This window comes from Aricia agestis, chromosome 20 (genome assembly GCF_905147365.1).
Source record: "Aricia agestis chromosome 20, ilAriAges1.1, whole genome shotgun sequence".
NCBI lineage: Eukaryota > Metazoa > Arthropoda > Insecta > Lepidoptera > Lycaenidae > Aricia > Aricia agestis.
The window spans coordinates 6284151-6301566 of NC_056425.1; the positions used below are offsets into that span (position 1 = coordinate 6284151).

General features: G+C 37.1%; 1 protein-coding gene across 1 annotated transcript in view; it reads left to right on the top strand.

Annotated features, from left to right (window-relative positions):
* The window catches only part of LOC121737358 (ATP-dependent RNA helicase vasa), a 36329-nt gene extending 28047 nt beyond the window's left edge, over positions 1–8282 (top strand). The window contains exons 10-14 of the mRNA XM_042129024.1: positions 1932–2127; positions 2540–2737; positions 3266–3396; positions 5515–5643; positions 6406–8282. Coding sequence (XP_041984958.1) covers positions 1932–2127; positions 2540–2737; positions 3266–3396; positions 5515–5643; positions 6406–6468 — 717 coding nt within the window. The 3' untranslated portion in view covers positions 6469–8282. The remainder of the gene's footprint in view (positions 1–1931; positions 2128–2539; positions 2738–3265; positions 3397–5514; positions 5644–6405) is intronic.
* Positions 8283–17416: the final 9134 nt, after the last annotated feature.

The window sequence follows — 17416 nt, forward strand, 5'->3', positions numbered from 1 at the left end:
CAGCTGAAAAAAATTTATCTCGGCACATCACATCTTTAAATTTAACAACAATTGTACGAGGCTGTTTGCTCTCCTTGTTCAGTTTGGATACTCTAGTGCAGTTAATTATGTCGCCTTCATTCAGTTCAAATCCAATAAAGTTAGCACATTGATCCATAAGATGCATAAGTTTCTCATTATGATATTCTGGTATGCCATGAATTTCTATATTATTCTCGCGCAAGTGTTGCTCCAAGTTGTTTAAGCGTTCAGATACGTCCTTCACAGACTTTTTAAGCTCTTTGTTTTCAGCAACCAAGACAGCATTCTCTTTTAATATTTTTTCTGATGCACCTCTTAGCTCATCATGCATAGCGCTGACAAATTCAACTGATTTGCGCAAATCCTGGAGCTCTGCCTTTAGTGACGAAAATTCTGATTTGATGGCTTGTGAGATTAGTGATGGAATTTCTTGCTTAATGGCCCGCAAAATTTCATCTCTGATAGAGGATATTAAATTTTCATCACATGAGCAGATCTTTGATGGGCTGTGTGGATGTAGTTTGTTAGTGTTTAAGTTCGATTTGTTCCTCATAGTTATGTTAAAAGCATCGGTCTCAGGTATATTGACGTTTGTTACAGGCAAAGTAATATTATCTCTATCATTTCTAACAGGTGTGTTTACGTTCCCTGTTTTAGGTTCCTTATTCTTGCACTCATGGCACTTCCAGTTAAATTTTAGATCCTTTGTCATCTTAGTGCGAAAGTGCTTCAAAGAGATATTAGCGCACTCCAAGTCATAAATTTGCTTGCAGATGGAGCAACTAATGTTTTCATCATGTTTAATTTTCGATTGACACCCGGCACATACGACGTTATAGGGCCTTGTAGACATTTTCTTGCCTGTATTTCGCCACAAGAAAAAAAAAAAAAAAAAAAAAAAAAAGCAAGAGTACTTGTCTATGACTCCTTTGTCAACAGCAAGTGACAGCACACGTCAGTTGTCAAAACAATGCGCAAACTGTCAGCAACATATGATCGGCCAATGAACTCAAATTTGGGAAAGCCGTTTTTTAACTATTGTTATTATTGGCCAAATTCTTCTTGAAATTTTGTTTGAAATGGCTGTTATCAAATTTATAACGAAAATTTGTATACCTTGTGTCGAAAATTGTGGCAAATTTCAGGTGTTAATGACTGCAAAAAGTTATCACAAAGATGGTTGATAGTTGTGTCTTCCTTGTTCCACCGGCTTCACAGGTATTTGTTACTTTAAAACCACTTTTTATAATTATTTAACTAGGACCTTCTAAAGAGCGATGTTTATAGTAAGAATGACGTAAGTAAGTAAGAATTTTGATGTAGGTAATTAGGTATGGATTATATTATTATGTATAATGTAAGTATATGCAGCTACCACCTATTTTAAATAAGCATATTTATTATAATTAATTATAAAACATTTGTGTGTATATTATTATTGCCATAGATTTTGGTACCATGACAGTAGATAATATATGAATTTGCCTTTTTTTTCATTGTCCCAACAATCGGCTGCAATGCAGTTTTTTTTTTTATAAATTTTGTCAATTAAAATATGACACTGCGTAAGAGGCGCGCGCGTGCGCCACGAGTCAGTTCGCGGCAACCATTGAATCGCCCCGACGTCGGGGAGTCTCGTATGTACTTGTAGCTCGGCGGCGGAACGGCGGAGTGACACCCCCCTGGTTATAGGGTCCCGTATTTACCCTTCGGCTATGGAACCTTGAAAAGATAAAATAATAATAAAAAGTCTATCTATAGCGGTATTAATTATAGATACCTCCAACTATTTTGCTACTAGGCTATGGTTTTGTAGTGATAGATTTTGTAGTGAAATAAATGTCTGTATGAAATTAACTGGTTTTTTTTTGCCAGCGTTAAAAATATCTAATTTTTGCAATCAAATACAGGGTGACCGTCAAACTCTCATGTTCTCGGCCACATTCCCCGAAGACATTCAACACCTGGCCGGGCGTTTCCTCAACAACTACCTGTTCGTCGCGGTGGGCGTGGTGGGTGGCGCCAGCACCGACGTGGAGCAGGTCTTCCATGAAGTGTCCAAGTACGAGAAGCAGAATATGCTGAAGAAACTGATTGATGAAAACGGTGAGTTTCTGTTAAGTATGGTGACGGTGTACTATGTAGTGACGTCATTTACCGGCCACCGCTGCATCACGGCCGCCACACGACGGCACTGCTCTTGGAGGAAATCAGAGCTTTACACCATGGATATGTTTTGTTTATCTGTTTGTAATATTTTGCCTTTGTCTATCAAGCTGTTTTTAAGGAAATCCATGTAGAGATTTGTATTACTGAGGTATTGTAGAAAGAAGGTAAACGAGCCGACAGATCACCTGACGGAAATGACTACCCTTGGCGCTTGCAACTGTAAGTTGCAATGCATTGTCGATATTTTAAAAGGGAATACTTCTTGAGTAAATCATAATCGTTCGAAAATACCGCTACGGCGTACGACGTTCGATATTAAGTTTTGAAGTTGACTAAATTCTCATTGCAGCCGGCAAACGTGTATTGGTGTTCGTGGAGACGAAGCGTAACGCGGACTTCATAGCCGCCATGCTCTCCGAGCAACAGAACCTCACGTCGTCCATACACGGCGACCGCGAGCAGCGCGAACGTGAAGAGGCGCTACACAACTTCAAGACGGGCAGGCACTGCATACTGGTGGCCACCGCGGTGGCTGCTAGAGGCTTAGGTATGTTGTGCTGCAAAAAATATGTATTCTGTATACTGTACTCGGCGAAACGAGGCGCTAGCGGTCATTGACCTTTTTGGTTTAGGCGCTAAATGAAAGATGCTCGCACTGTATCTAGAATATTTAAGGAAAAAATTAATCTCTTATAAAAGACAGATTATTACTAATTCATCGGAAAACCTCTTGGTAACTCTAAGAATGATAATCTCCAAATTTTAATGACTTCGAAGTGACATGCTTCATAAAAAACTTGACATATTTCGCCGTTCTCTATGCAAACCGCGATTGACAAAGTGTTATAATTGCTTCTAGTCTAAGAGCATAATAAATAAGGGCATATAAACAGTGTGTATCTTTAGAATTTGTTTTACAAAGGAAGTCAGTTTTTGCAAATTACATAATTATGTTTCTGAGTTAACAACACATACAACAAAATATAATAGAGTGCTTCTTCTGAAAAGCTGAAGTAATATTCATTTAAATAGTGCTTCAATTTTTTTATTTTTTATTTGTATGTAATTGTTGCAGATATAAAGAATGTGGATATAGTAGTCAACTATGATTTGCCCAAGAGCATAGACGAGTATGTGCACAGAATCGGCAGAACCGGCCGCGTCGGTAACAGGGGAATGGCTGTCTCGTTCTTCGATTCGCAAATGGTAAAGTAATACTTTTGTCACAATAGACAGAACGAACCAGTAGGCCTATTTAAAAGTGTTCTGGATACGTTCGACATTATAGTCCTACTTATCCTACTTAATATTATAAAGGCGAAAGTTTGTTTGGATGTATGGATCAGGGATGTTGCGGATCCCTATTTTTTCACATCCGCGGATGCGAATGCGGGTGCGGATTTTTAGAGGTTCACATTCGCGGATGCGGATGCAGATGTTTCGGATCCTACAGATGCAGATGTTGCGAATATCCGCATCCGCATAGATTTGGACATCCGTATCTGCATCCGAAAAAAAAGATTATCCCCGCTTGATGTGTAAGGTCCCATAAATATTTTTAAAGATTTAATACACCATTTTGTCGACATCGTAAAAGTATTATTATAGTACAGGTTGGGATAGAACAATTTTTTTATTACTATCAAGGTAATAATTTTTCGTAAGCAGCTTCATTTTGATAAAACGAACAACAATTTCCTAACTAAAGTTGTAAAGAAAGTGGTAGCTAACAGAGATAATATGATTATGATTTGATATTTTGATGGTCCTAAAATATGGATTGTTCTATTCAAAATGCGTTTCAAAATGAAGCACGAAAAATTAGCTTGATATTAATCAAAAAAATTGTTTTTTACCTGTGTTATTATATTTTGTAACACATTAATAAAAATTAAAATCCCTGTAACCTGTTATAAACCTGAAGAGTATGTTTGCTTGAACGCATCAATCTCAGGAACTACAGGTCCGATTTAAAAAATTATCTCAGTCTTAGATAGATCATGTATCGAGTAAGACTATAGGCTATATTATATTATCACGCTAAGACTAATACGACCGAAGAAACTCAGGAAAATGTGGGAAAAACGGGGGAAATATTTTTTATGAGAAAATTCCTGAGAAAAAAAAAAAAAATTATGAGGTTTCTGTAAAATTCCTAATTTACCCGGGCGAAGCCGCGCGGGACTTTATAGTATATGTATGAATTACTTATCATAATAGTCAGGGAGCCCTAGAACAATTTTTTTTATTACTAACAAGCAAATTTTTTGTGAGTAGCTTCATTTTGATAAGACAATCAACTTTTATATCTTCAAAAAATCTTGGAAGTGGTAGCTAACAGAGATAGAAAGGATTTCATACTTTGATTGAAGGTTCTAAAATATGGATTGTTCTATTTGTAGGACAATGTTACTCTTAAATTATAGTAACTATTAATCTACCAATATACAAAAAAATTCGTTAGGGTTCCGTTTAAGGGTTCTGTAATCAACAAACTTGGTTGACTCGCTATTTGGGTGCTTCATGAGCTCACCGAACCGTGTACTCATTTGTGATTCTTTATTACGACGTAATGAAACCGAACCATTTTTGAAGAAGCTTCACTTTTCATCACAAGTTATCACTTGTGATGAAAAGTGGATCACCTACGACAAGAACGTGCGAAAAAGATCGTGTACAAAAGCCGGTCCTGCTTCACAAACGGTGGCGAAACCCGGGTTAACACGCAACAAGGTGATACTGTGTGTGTGGTGGGATTGAAAGGGTATTTCATCATGAGCTGTTACCGCCAGGCAGGACCATCAATTCTGAACTGTACTGCGAACAACTGATGAGATTAAAGCAAGAAGTTGAGAGAAAGCGGCCAGAATTAATCACTCACACATCTTTAGCCACTCAGCAAAAATAACGGGAGTTTGGCTGGGAGGTGTTCCTGACCTTGCACCTTCAGATTTCCACCTGTTTCAGTCGCTGCAGAATTCCAGGCAGTGTCAGGTTGATATCACCAGAGCACTGCCAAAACTACTTGTCGCAGTTTTTTCATCAGAAGCCTTAAAATTTTTATAGCAAAGGGGTCATGTCTCTACAAACAAGATGGCAAAAAGTTATCGAACTAAATGGCACTATATACTTTAGTGATTACTCAATTGTAAATAAACTTTGTAAAAAAACCTTTCATAAAATGCGAAGAAACTTTTACCCCAACCTAATATTACAACGCGTTGTAAATCATTTCGCTTACTTTGAGCGTAACATTTCCCAAGTATTTTTATTTTATTGTATGTAATAAGTAGTAAACCTAAAATTTCCAACGTCCTTTAACAGGACGCAGCTTTGGTGGCGGACTTGGCGAAGATACTGAAGCAGGCGGACCAGCCTATACCCGACTTCTTGCAGCATGGCGGCGGCACCTCCACATACAAAAGCAACAAATATGGTGGCAGCGATATTAGAGTGAGTATTCTGAAGTTATCTTTACACGGAGTACTGTCAATAGAATATTTTGTTGATGAAATGACGCACCTTACTACTTTGATATAAATGGGAAATTTTATACTGCGGATACGAATGAAGCGTCATTACAAAAATATGATAGTTACAATAAGATCCGAGATGTGAAATAGCACTCATATTTTGACGTGCAAATAATAAAAATCGCGACACACATTGACTTGATAACCCAACAGAATAGTGTAGCTTGCTAATTGTTCATGAATCAATTTCACCATTGTTACTCAGTAAGTAAATATCCCCTAAGAATTAGACTCTTTTCTTCTCTATTCCGGCCGTGGAGTACTAAAGATTTAAAGACTATTGACCTACGGCTGTTTGTGTTTTTCATTTGTGCAAGAAAATATTGCTAGCAAGCTTCTATCTATGGAAACAAGATAGCAAAATGTGTGTGCGAGTGAAATAGACGACAGATCAAACATGGCTTTAGTTAAACTAAAGCCTTGCTAGGTAGGTTGTAGTTAAACTTAATTATATCCTTTTCTCACAACATTCAATCAAAACACTGTTTGTTTATCGCATTCAAAAGGGAACTTCGGATGATGAGGTAAAAAAGGAATATTTCTACTGTAGTACTTGGTAGTTTTTTAGTTTTTGAATATATTGACATTACTTTGACTCGCCATTTTTTCTCGCCAGCTTTAGACCATAGACTAGACGTGGAATAGACGCTTCGAAAATATTAATTTGCTGTTTTTTCTTCAGGATTTTAATAACGCCACCTCAGCGGCCGCGGAACAGGGACAGGAGCCTGATGAAGAGTGGTGAAGAGCGAGAGAGAATAAAGTGCGAGCGAGACAGATGGTGCAACTGTTTGGTGCTTGTGACCGTGTGTGATATCGGAGGACGAACCTCATACAAAACTATTTTCTGACAAGTTTTTTACGTTTGGGAGTTAAACTATTAGTTATATATATGTACTGTTTGATAATAAGAGTTTTTAAAGTTTGTTTTTGTTTGAAATAAGATTCTCTTCTTCCATTTGAAAGCATTGTGTATCCCAGTGAACTAGTTATACTATTCTCCATTTAAAAACACTGGATTAATTTTTAGATTTGTGACAAAGTTTTATGCAATCAATCAGTATTTTCAAGTTTGATTTCGTCACAATGACTTGACCGATGATACAAAGCTTTTATTATCAAGTGGTACATTCACGCTTGCACAAAGTTCATAATGTCTTCATACAGTTGTACTTAACTATATCAAGTTTTCCATTTGTATATTTTCTTTTATTTTGTTTTATTTTATCAAAATGTAATTTTAGAGGCGAGCGAATGAAGGGGCAACTATGTAACGATGTAGCTATTGGATAAGTTTGAAAAAGTCAACTAAAAATAACGCAAAAAGTGCACAAAATCGAGAAGATTTAGAAGTGACACAAGTGCATTGTTTATTAGTATTTCCTCGTCAATTTGTTGCTTGACTCTAAATGGTTTGACTGTTCCGTTAATGTTCAAGATTATATATAATCTGTGATGTTTGTTGTAAACGTTGCTCACTTGAAATTTTAACATAGTTACACATTATATATGTATAGTTCAAAGCTATGTCGTTTTTTTGTTGTTTTTTTTTAGTCTGGGAACACAGGAAATGTCACTAGGTTTATTTGACATATTATCAAACAAGTGTTTGATAAATCCTTTAGATTATATTATTTGTAGTACAAATCTGCTTCCACAAACGTACAGTATTATCCATACTCACTCGTGCTGGCTGCGAGACATTTAAATTAAAAAAAACTTGCTCAAATAAATTCCATTTTCAAATCATATGCTAACACAAGACACGCAGCAATTAACTTGGCAACTACCTCAATACAGTTTTCTTAGAACGAGGTGCCTTGTTAATTTTTAAGTGTTATACTAACAGTTCCTAGTGCAAGTTTCGCATTTTTTTTACAAGTTATACCAGTACATGCAAAAACACTAATCTTAACATGACAACAATCTATTACATTATGTAAGGTACATGTTTAACAATAATCTGTGATGATAATTAAGTAGCATAAGAATTATAATTTAAGACACTTATTACACCAAGGTGTTAGGAGTTAAAACAGTGTGATTACAGAATTGCTAAAGATATACAAAATTGAAAATTTGCTTAAAATACGTATAAAAATAATGTTATAGAGAAAAGTTTGTAAAGCTTTTTTCATCACAGTTTAATGTGTCAACCAAAGAATTCTTAGCCACAACATTTTATAAAATATCTATGCTGATAAAATGTAACCTCTTTGTTTTGTTACAAAAGCACAGCTTTTTCTGAAATCCAATAGTACTAAAGTACTGGAATGGTGTTTTAAAACCTACCCTCAAAATACATAAGTAAAAAATACAACTTATACGAGTTCAAATGGTTGGCTACTCTGGTAAATGGGCAATCTATTTTAGCAGCTAACTGCCTCGCCAGTCAGCCTATAAGAAAGCAGGGTATATCATATATGCTACCTACCATAGAGAGAATGAAAGAAAAATATAAATGTACAAAATATGTGTAACTATGTGTACTAGTTTTTGACGTAAGACATTGTAGATTTTAAGTTACTCGTTGTTCTAAAATGAAGTAAGTTTTTTGTATTTTGTTTTTTTAATCACGAAATAGCCCATGTGTTTTTACGTTATAATATTGGCGATGAATCGCTTCGATCAGCCGCAAACGAACTTCTAAGATCTATTGCCTTGCTTACACCTACCGAGTACAGTGCAAACCACATTAAGAAGTTAGTGTATGTTTATTGTATTTGACCACAGACAGATCAAGATAGATACCGCATGTGTATGTACTTCTCGTGCCATATCGCGTTTCCAAACGACGAGCAATGCTCGTCTTTCGTAAGGCTGCTCTTTAGTCTGCTATCGAAATCGGACGTCAATCGGAATTTTAAAAATGCCTAATTGCCAAAAAGTGCCGTATTGAACTGTAGAAATTCAAATAGAAATGTTGACCTAGATAATGGGCACGTTTGTTATGGTACGCTCGTTTCCATACAAATGGTGCGACATGCGGAATCTAACAGGTGGTGCAAACAGACAATTTGGTTGGCCGAGAGCATACTAAAGCCTCGTTTCCACTAAGCAACAATTCACGCGCAACATGCTGGACAACAAGTTGCCCAACATGTTGAAAGTCAGCGCGGGACTTTTGATGAACAACGTTGTCTGTCTACGCATCTACTTTACGTCAGTCGTCGCCAGAGGAACTTGTGTTGATTTTAGTGGCAGTGGTTATAATTTTTTTTATAGTATCTGTGAGCAGTATCTCATAGACGTTCATAGTTTTGGTACAGTTCGCTTAATTTGAGCACTTGTTCGTTAGACCACACTACGGACATTGTTGCGCGCGTCTCCACTTGACGACAATTGATGCAATTCTCTTTAAACAAACAACAAGCCGCGCGTCATGTTGCGCGTCAGCTGGCAACATCGCGCGCTGTTGTGCAGCGTTGCCGTACATGTTGAGCGTCACGTGTCGCGCGCTAAATGTTGCCTAGTGGAGACGCGGCTTAAACATAATATTATCGAGTGTTCGGCCGAGGGCACGTCACTGTCTCGCTACCCTATTCGATAAGTGTAATTATTAGGCCCTATGAGTTATAAAACGTCTGCCTAAATGCCTTGATTGCACCTACCATGTAGGCGAGAGTGGCCAGACAGTGCTAACCACAGAAATAAATCAAGATAGAACGGCGACGCGCGTGCGTTGATAAGGAATCGATCGTTCGCAAATCAGATTTTTCATAAGCTAGGTGTTTATAAAGAAAAAAATTATAATTTTTAGTTGTAAAAATATTGTATTGCAAACAAATGGCAAAAATTCGTTTTCTTAATTTTTAATTTTTATAGATAAAAGTACTAGATAATATACTTAGTAGGGACGTCAACATGATCCATCCCTGCCGCCCCCCCTCGGTACGCCCATGCCCAAAGCACTGACCTCTATAATACACTAGACAGGCGATCGCTATCAATAAAATGTGCATATTTGAAAGTCGCCTTATTGGCGCTGATAAGTGCTGATAAGAAACGGAAGACGTCGCTGCAAGCCCTACCAACACTGACCTCTATAATACACTGGACAGGCGATCGCTATCAATAAAATGTTCCTATTTGAAAGTCGCCATATTGGCGCTGATTGCTATGTGAAAGCAGTGGTGAGTGTACTTGGAACTACTATTTTGCAAATGGCGGTTGTCATTTTCTATGTAATTAGTTCACCGCGGCGCTTCAAATCGGCACAAAAACTAGCTGTCATTTTGTACGGCATAGCCTGTCCCCTGTCCAGTGTATTATAGAGGTCAGTGCCTACCAACAAGATGGCAAAAAGTTATCGAACAAAGTGGCACGGTCTATATACTTTAGTCAATTGTAAATAAACTTGATAAAAAAAACCTTTTGAATTTTTATATAAAATGCGAAGAAACTTTTACCCCAACGATATACTTAACACTTTTTGTAAAGGAAAATATTATTATGTCATAGAATACTTACTGACCTATCTTAACGTCATGAATAATAGTAGCTAATCTTGGAACACAAACTAGAATTCTGTCAAAAATATTAACACTTTGTACGATAGGCGCTAGACTCGCTAGAGCCACATCTAAGATTAGGGTTATACATAATTGATAATAAATAATAATAGTACAAAGATTTCAAGACAATTTACTACAATTTATCGTGTAAGATACTGTGTAAAGATTACGTTTACAACATATGAAAATTGCACATAAGTACCTAGTAATTATGGCTAGATACGTCTTATAATATAAGGGTAATTCACGCTGATATACTTTCTCAATAATGTATAGTTTTTGTTAATTACGTAAATTTTGATCACTTAAAAATTGACAAACGTCGTTTGTTGTGTGACGTAACTCCTGTTGTTTCTAGTATTTATCTACTGGTGATGGAAATTGCTTGCTATCCGGTATCCCCGCGAATGGCAATTATATAAGAGCATGGATAGCAAGATTTACATCACCCACTCCGACGCTCAGTTTGAGTTGTTGTCAGTTTGAGTGTGGATTGAGGATGTTATTAAGCTGTAACTCGTATGACATTAAATTCATAAAGTTAATCTACCTTATATTAACTTTATGATTAAATTAGTTACAATTGTTCGCCTTAGGGGCGCTATTTCGATATCATACTTTTAGTTACAACTTTTTAAAAAGAATGCTGTGTGTTAAAAGTGTTAAATAATAAGATTTATAATATTACCTGTCATAAACAATATCCTCTGTTAATTATTTTATAAAACAATGTAATCGGGATATCAAATCTTGAGATTACAACAAAGTGATAACTCGTAACACTCGAGATAAAAGAATTTGCTTAAACCAACACCGTTTTGAGATAATACGTATGACGCATTGTTACCACTGTAAATTACTTATATCAAAATAGGTAATCCCGCTATCCGGAGACAAAAATGTCGCCGCGACATTTTTCTACAGACTGATAACTTTGTAGTGGTATTTGTATGACATTGATGATTGATAAGTGCATAGGTGTCGCGTGAGTGATGCAAAGTTCGAATAGCTACTTCAATTTTAGCAAGGAAACTTATACTCTTAACGCCGATATATGATATGGCCGTCATATAGAGGCGACTTTAGCCCGGCCCCGCCCCGCTCATACATTTTGACACCTAAGAAATTCTGATAGTGTGCGGGGTCTACAACAAAATGTATGAACAGAGTGCGTTCCGGCGGGAGTCCGAAATTTCTGATCAGAAACAGTTGAACAACCGCGCTGTCTGTTACATTTTGTACTGAGCCGAGTGAGCTCGAACTCGCCGGAAGGATATTTCGGATAGTGTGCGGGGTGGCGGTCCGGCGAAATTCAACTGTTTCTGATCAGAATTCGGACAATGTGCGGCCGGGCTTAGACGGTATAATGGTGATTTTCCTGTCAAGCGTGTTGTCACCCGCGCGCGGATCTGCGGGCCTAAATTGGTCACATTTTGCAATTCCTCAAATCAATTCAGACAATGAATTGTCAAAACTGTCAAACTGACGAATGTCAAATTAGTACGAATTGTGCGAATTATAAAAAAAAATACTATATTGTACTCGGCGAAACATGGCGGTAGCGGTCATTGACTCCCTGTCCAAAACTTGTCATTTTCTATATAAACCGTGATTGACAATGAAGTGTCAGATGTTGTCAATCGCGGCTTTGTATAGAAAATTACAAGTTTTTGACAAGGAGTCAATGACCGCTACCGCCATATTTCGCCGAGTACAGTATATACATAAATTGCAAGCAGACTGACCATTTTGCGATTAAAAAAATGAATTCAATTATATGATTCATAATATGATTCTCCAAAGCGACTATTTTAGCCCCGCTGGTCCGCATGTGGATGACAAAACGACAATGGGCGTAGCCAGGCTTGGGCTCAGGGTGGGGCAGCAGTCAACCTGCCAAAGCGGCGGGAGCGCTGCTGGTAAAGGAGAACTGTAAAAAATGACGTTTTTGTATGATGGCAGCGTTAGTTCCTTTTTTCGCCACGTGCATTTAATGCCTTCTCGAGCTGTACGGATATTATGATTGTAGTTAGTTGAATTTTTTTTTCTGTTTAGTTAGGCACCTTATAGGTCAGAGCCAGGGTGGGGCAAGCGCCCCAGTTGCCCCAGTGTGGCTACGCCCATGCAAAACGCTAGGAAAAAAATATAAGATGCGGGAAACCTTCATGCGGACCAGGTGCCTTACTCCCGAAACTGATATCAACTTGATACGAGTCTGATTTCGATTTCGTTTTTGATGTCATTGTAACGCGTACCTAGGAATTCCGAAACAAAATCGTATCAAAATCGAGATGTTGCCATGGCGTCTTGTCAACGTCGTTATGGCAACGTTGTATTGTTATTTAAAATTATTAGAAGGTTACGAAAAATATGAAATACTAGCTGTTGCCCGCGACTTCGTCCGCGTCAACATAGTATAATAACAAAGATGGATAGTCCGCTAACAAATATGAAAAAAGTAAAATATAACCTCCTCCTTTTTGGAAGTCGGTTAAAAAGTAGCCCAAGTTACACCTTACTACATCAGCTATCTACCAAAAAAGTCCCGGCAAAATAGCTCCAGCCGTTTCAGAGATTAGCCGGAACAAAGAGACAGACAGACAGACATACAGACAAAAATTGTAAAAATGTTGTTTTGGTGTATGTACCTACATACATTCATATGCATGTAGTAAAAAACGGTTCTTTCAATATTACAAACAGACTCCAATTTTATTTAAGTACTAGCTGTTGCCCGCGACTTCGTCCGCGTGGACTTCAGTTTATAGCGCGCGATGTCAACAAAATTTGTGTCAAAAGCTTTTATAAAAAAAAACCCTGGTACCCCTTAAATCAAAACAGCTGTGCAGTGTGCACATAATATTTCATTTTTTTTAAATTAAACTTTATATATTATGCCAAATTTTAAAGCTTATTTAGCCCCCTTAACTTTACCCATAAACTATTTATCATTGATAGGTTTAAGGTTACGTCACTGTATAATGTATATTATAATATTAAGTACTGACTTATTAAATAACGTAGAAAAGAAATAACAATCGAAAAAAAATCGGGACTCGAAGGCATGATGATACCACCTCTTATAGAAAGATGTTAGTCAAGCGTTAGCGCGATGTAAAAGACGCACGGCGCCATCTAGTATGAATTTTTGGAACTAACTTAATTTGAACAAATTTTCGTATTTTCACCCCCTTACAACCTTTTTTTCCAGTAAAAAAGTAGCCTATGTCCTTTCTTAGGCTTTAGACTATCTGTATACAAAATTTCATTACAATCGGTTCGGTAGTTTTGGCGTGAAAGCGAGACAGACAGACAGACAGACAGACAGACAAACAGACAGAGATACTTTCGCATTTATAATATTAGTATAGAAGTATAGATTATTAAATCTGGTAAGTACTAATACCTGCTGATAAGTAGTTTGGCATGGTTTGTACCAGCGCAACGTTACTATTGCATATTTTTAGATTAAAAAGTAGTTATTGTAAGATAATAATAATTGTAGTAGTCAGACATACGATATCGCGGACTTTTACGTTGATATTAATGTCCTCTATAAGACTATAGTACATCACTTTGCGATAAGTAAGTATAGTCTATAATTTATAAAGCATAAGCAAGAAGGAATATTTTGGTAGATTTTTCACACAATTATTAACACTTAATACGGTTCCCTTTTTTCTCTCATTAAATATAGCCTATATTCAGCAGAAATAGTGTGGATTAAAAAATATGCATTAATACTTCCATCGTGCATCGGCATCGTGGGTATCGCAGACACAATAGATCTTCAATTGTTATGCTGGCAGCCGGCTGCCGCTATTGGAGATTTATAGTTAAAGAAATTAATGAATTATAATAGCAATCAAAAATAATAGTCATTCAAAACTTATTTTAAAAAGTTCTAAAAATATTACTTTCGTAGTCATAACTTTTAAAGCTTTTTTGAAATTAGGATTATAATAATGAAGCACGATAGTCTATATCAAATCAATAAAGCAGCACCCGGCTGTCGCATAACTATTGAAAATCTATTGTGTCTGCGATTCCCACGATCGAGGTAATATTTACGTGGACTCTCCGGGCGAGTCTGTGGCACTGATAATTAAATCTCCCCCCTACCGCACGCACACCCGCGCATCGCGCCTTGACGCCCAATTCGCAACGTGCAGCAGAAATCGTAATATTTTAATTTCGCCATAACATTAAAACCAAACGTCCAATTTTAATCATTCAAAGACCGAATATTATCTACATTAACTGTACTTAGTGATGAAATAATTTATTTTGATAAGGGTCAATAGCATGATTTAAATAAACGCATTTAAATATAGTCCAAAAAAAAATCTAGATTTTTTAATAAAAAAATGGTTATTGTGCCACACTCAACATAGATAGGTATAGTGTGTCGCGGACTTTTTTGTAGATATTTAAAAGATCTATAATTACTTAGAACATTTTATGCCTCTATCTTTTATAGTTTAGGCAGCGTACGCAAAATAAGTAACTTTTCTGGTTGATTTTTTAAACCTTGCGTCCGAAAATCCCAAATATCTTACGGAACCTTATATTTTTCCAAAATAAAAATTAGCCTATGTTCAGCAGAAATAATGCAGGATTCCAATGGTAAAAGAATTTTTCAAATCGGTCCAGTAGTTTCGGAGCCTATTCGACTCAAACAAACAAACAAACAAAAAATCAAATCTTTCCTCTTTATAATAGTAGTGTAGATATAAGTATATTATAAGTATATATATATACAGTGTGTAACAAAAACTAGTGATAATACTTTAGGGTGTGTACATGTTCCTTGTAGAGAGTTCACTGTGAAAGTAGCAGCTCTGAAAGACGAACATTTTTTTTCACTTTTGTATGGGCAAGGGCCCGAGCGTCACGAGTTTCCCCATACAAAAGTGAAAAAAAATGTTGGTCTTTCAGCGCTGCTACTTTCACAGTGAACTCTCTACAAGGAGCACGTACACACCCTAAAGTATTATCACTTGTTTTTGTTACACCCTGTATAGATATATAGAAGATGTTACATAGATTAAGTATAAAATTTGTAAAATTTGTATCCCTGCATGCCGACATCAAAAGTTAGTTTTTATTTGGAAAATAATGGTCCGTCCGACGCACCTTACTTATTTATTCGTGGGAGAGCCATGCTTCGGCACGAATGGGCCGGCTCGACCGGAGAAATACCACGTTCTCACAGAAAACGGGCGTGAAACAGCGCTTGCGCTGTGTTTCGCCGAGTGAGTTTACCGGAGGCCCAATTCCCTTCCCTATCCTCCCCTATTCCCTTCCCTTCCCATCCCTACCCTCCCCTATTACCCTATTTCCTCTTAAAAGGCCGGCAAGGCACCTGCAGCTCTTCTGATGCTGCGAGTGTCCATGGGCGACGGAAGTTGCTTTCCATCAGGTGACCCGTTTGCTCGTTTGTCCCCTTCTTTCATAAAAAAAAAACCTAAGTATAAAATATAAATGCTGTTGAGATTCCTGGAAGAAAATCCAGGAATCGCAAAAGGGTACATGCGGGCGAGCCAAGCTAAGCACGATACCAAACTTAAATGGGACCGTATAGCTGTAGAGCTCCATTGGAGATGCCATCAATCACATTAAATAAGCTTGCAGGCGAGCTATATTATTATGTTAAAATAATAATGAATTAATATTTATAAATAAATTATCAACAAAAAATGAAATGAAACCATACCAATCGATACCACAGTGACCCTAAAAACCAATGAGTTTCTAAAATACTAGAGTAGCAATGTCTTACAAAAGATTCTCAGAAATGCGTAACCACTTTTTTGTTCAAAAGACAATGTCAAGTCATATATTCGTTATGTCATTATGTATGTGAGATATGCCTGCAGGCATCTTCGAAGTGGCAACGCGTTGCTACCGTAAACTTCCAATCTAGTTACGTTAGTAACATAGAATATCATTGCTAAAAACGCTTACAATACCTAACTCGGCAACAATCGATCTCAATAGATGTCGATGCCTCTGTTGCTACCGTGAATTTGACGTTTGTACACGATCTGAAAGTCGATTCTCAGACAATTTTGTTTGTCGCGAGCACCTAAAATTTCGATTTAGGGAATGTTTCGATGCTGATTAGTTCCGAAATGAGCCACAGCCCGATCGTGCGCTAGCATAGCTGTCAGGAATAGCAAAATCCATTGAGGTTGATTAGTTTCAAACCGATCCGCAGCACGATCGTGCGCTATTAGATGTCTAAAGCATGTCTAAAGTGTCAAAAACCGTTGAAATCGAAAATCGAAATCGATATCAGTTTCGGGAGTAAGGCTGATGCCGGCGATGACATGCTTGACAGGTAAAGCGCCCTAAGCACAATAGACATAACGACTATGTCTACTCTGCCCTAAGTTTTGATATATTTTGCCACGCGCCAAGATAATAATTGTAGAACTGTAGTTAGCGTTGTCTAGCGAGAATTTAGACAAGTTATCGTATGTCCCATTTATGACGATTTATTTATCTATGATTCAGGCTTCCACAGCAGTCTAGTATAAAAGAGCTATATCCATACTATCTCTTCACGTCCAAACCGCTGAACCGATTTTGCTGAAATTTGACATGGAGATACTTTGAGTCCCGAGAAAGGACATAGGATAGTTTTTATCCCGGAAAAATGTACGGTTCCCGCGCGAAAAACGAATTTTGGTGCAACGGAGTTGCGGGCGTCATCTAGTTCTCTATAAATTCTAAATCTAATCTATGAAGGTCAGTCAATCTTCAAGATGTGAATCTTTTTATGAACAAGGAAATTTATCTAGAAATTTGATTGGCGTCAGTCTGTCTGTTTGTTGCTGATTGACGTTATTTTACGCACTTCTAGAGAAGGCTTTACATTTCTCAATCGAATGTTACAATTTATTATTTACGTCCTTAACATTCGTCAGTTGTTTATTTCTCATGCAGTACTCTTACAACATAGAAAGACCGCTTTTGTAGAACTCAGCAAGCGACGCAAAGATAAAATATGTCAGATTCCAAAACCAAGGGTATCATTCACCAAACGTTTCTTCTTCTATCTAGGCCCTTACCTCTACAATAAAATTAACCTAAATGTACCAATATATGAAACAACCTTTTCCACCTGCAAAAATCTCATTCGTACCTATCTTCACAAAATGTCCTATGATGAAA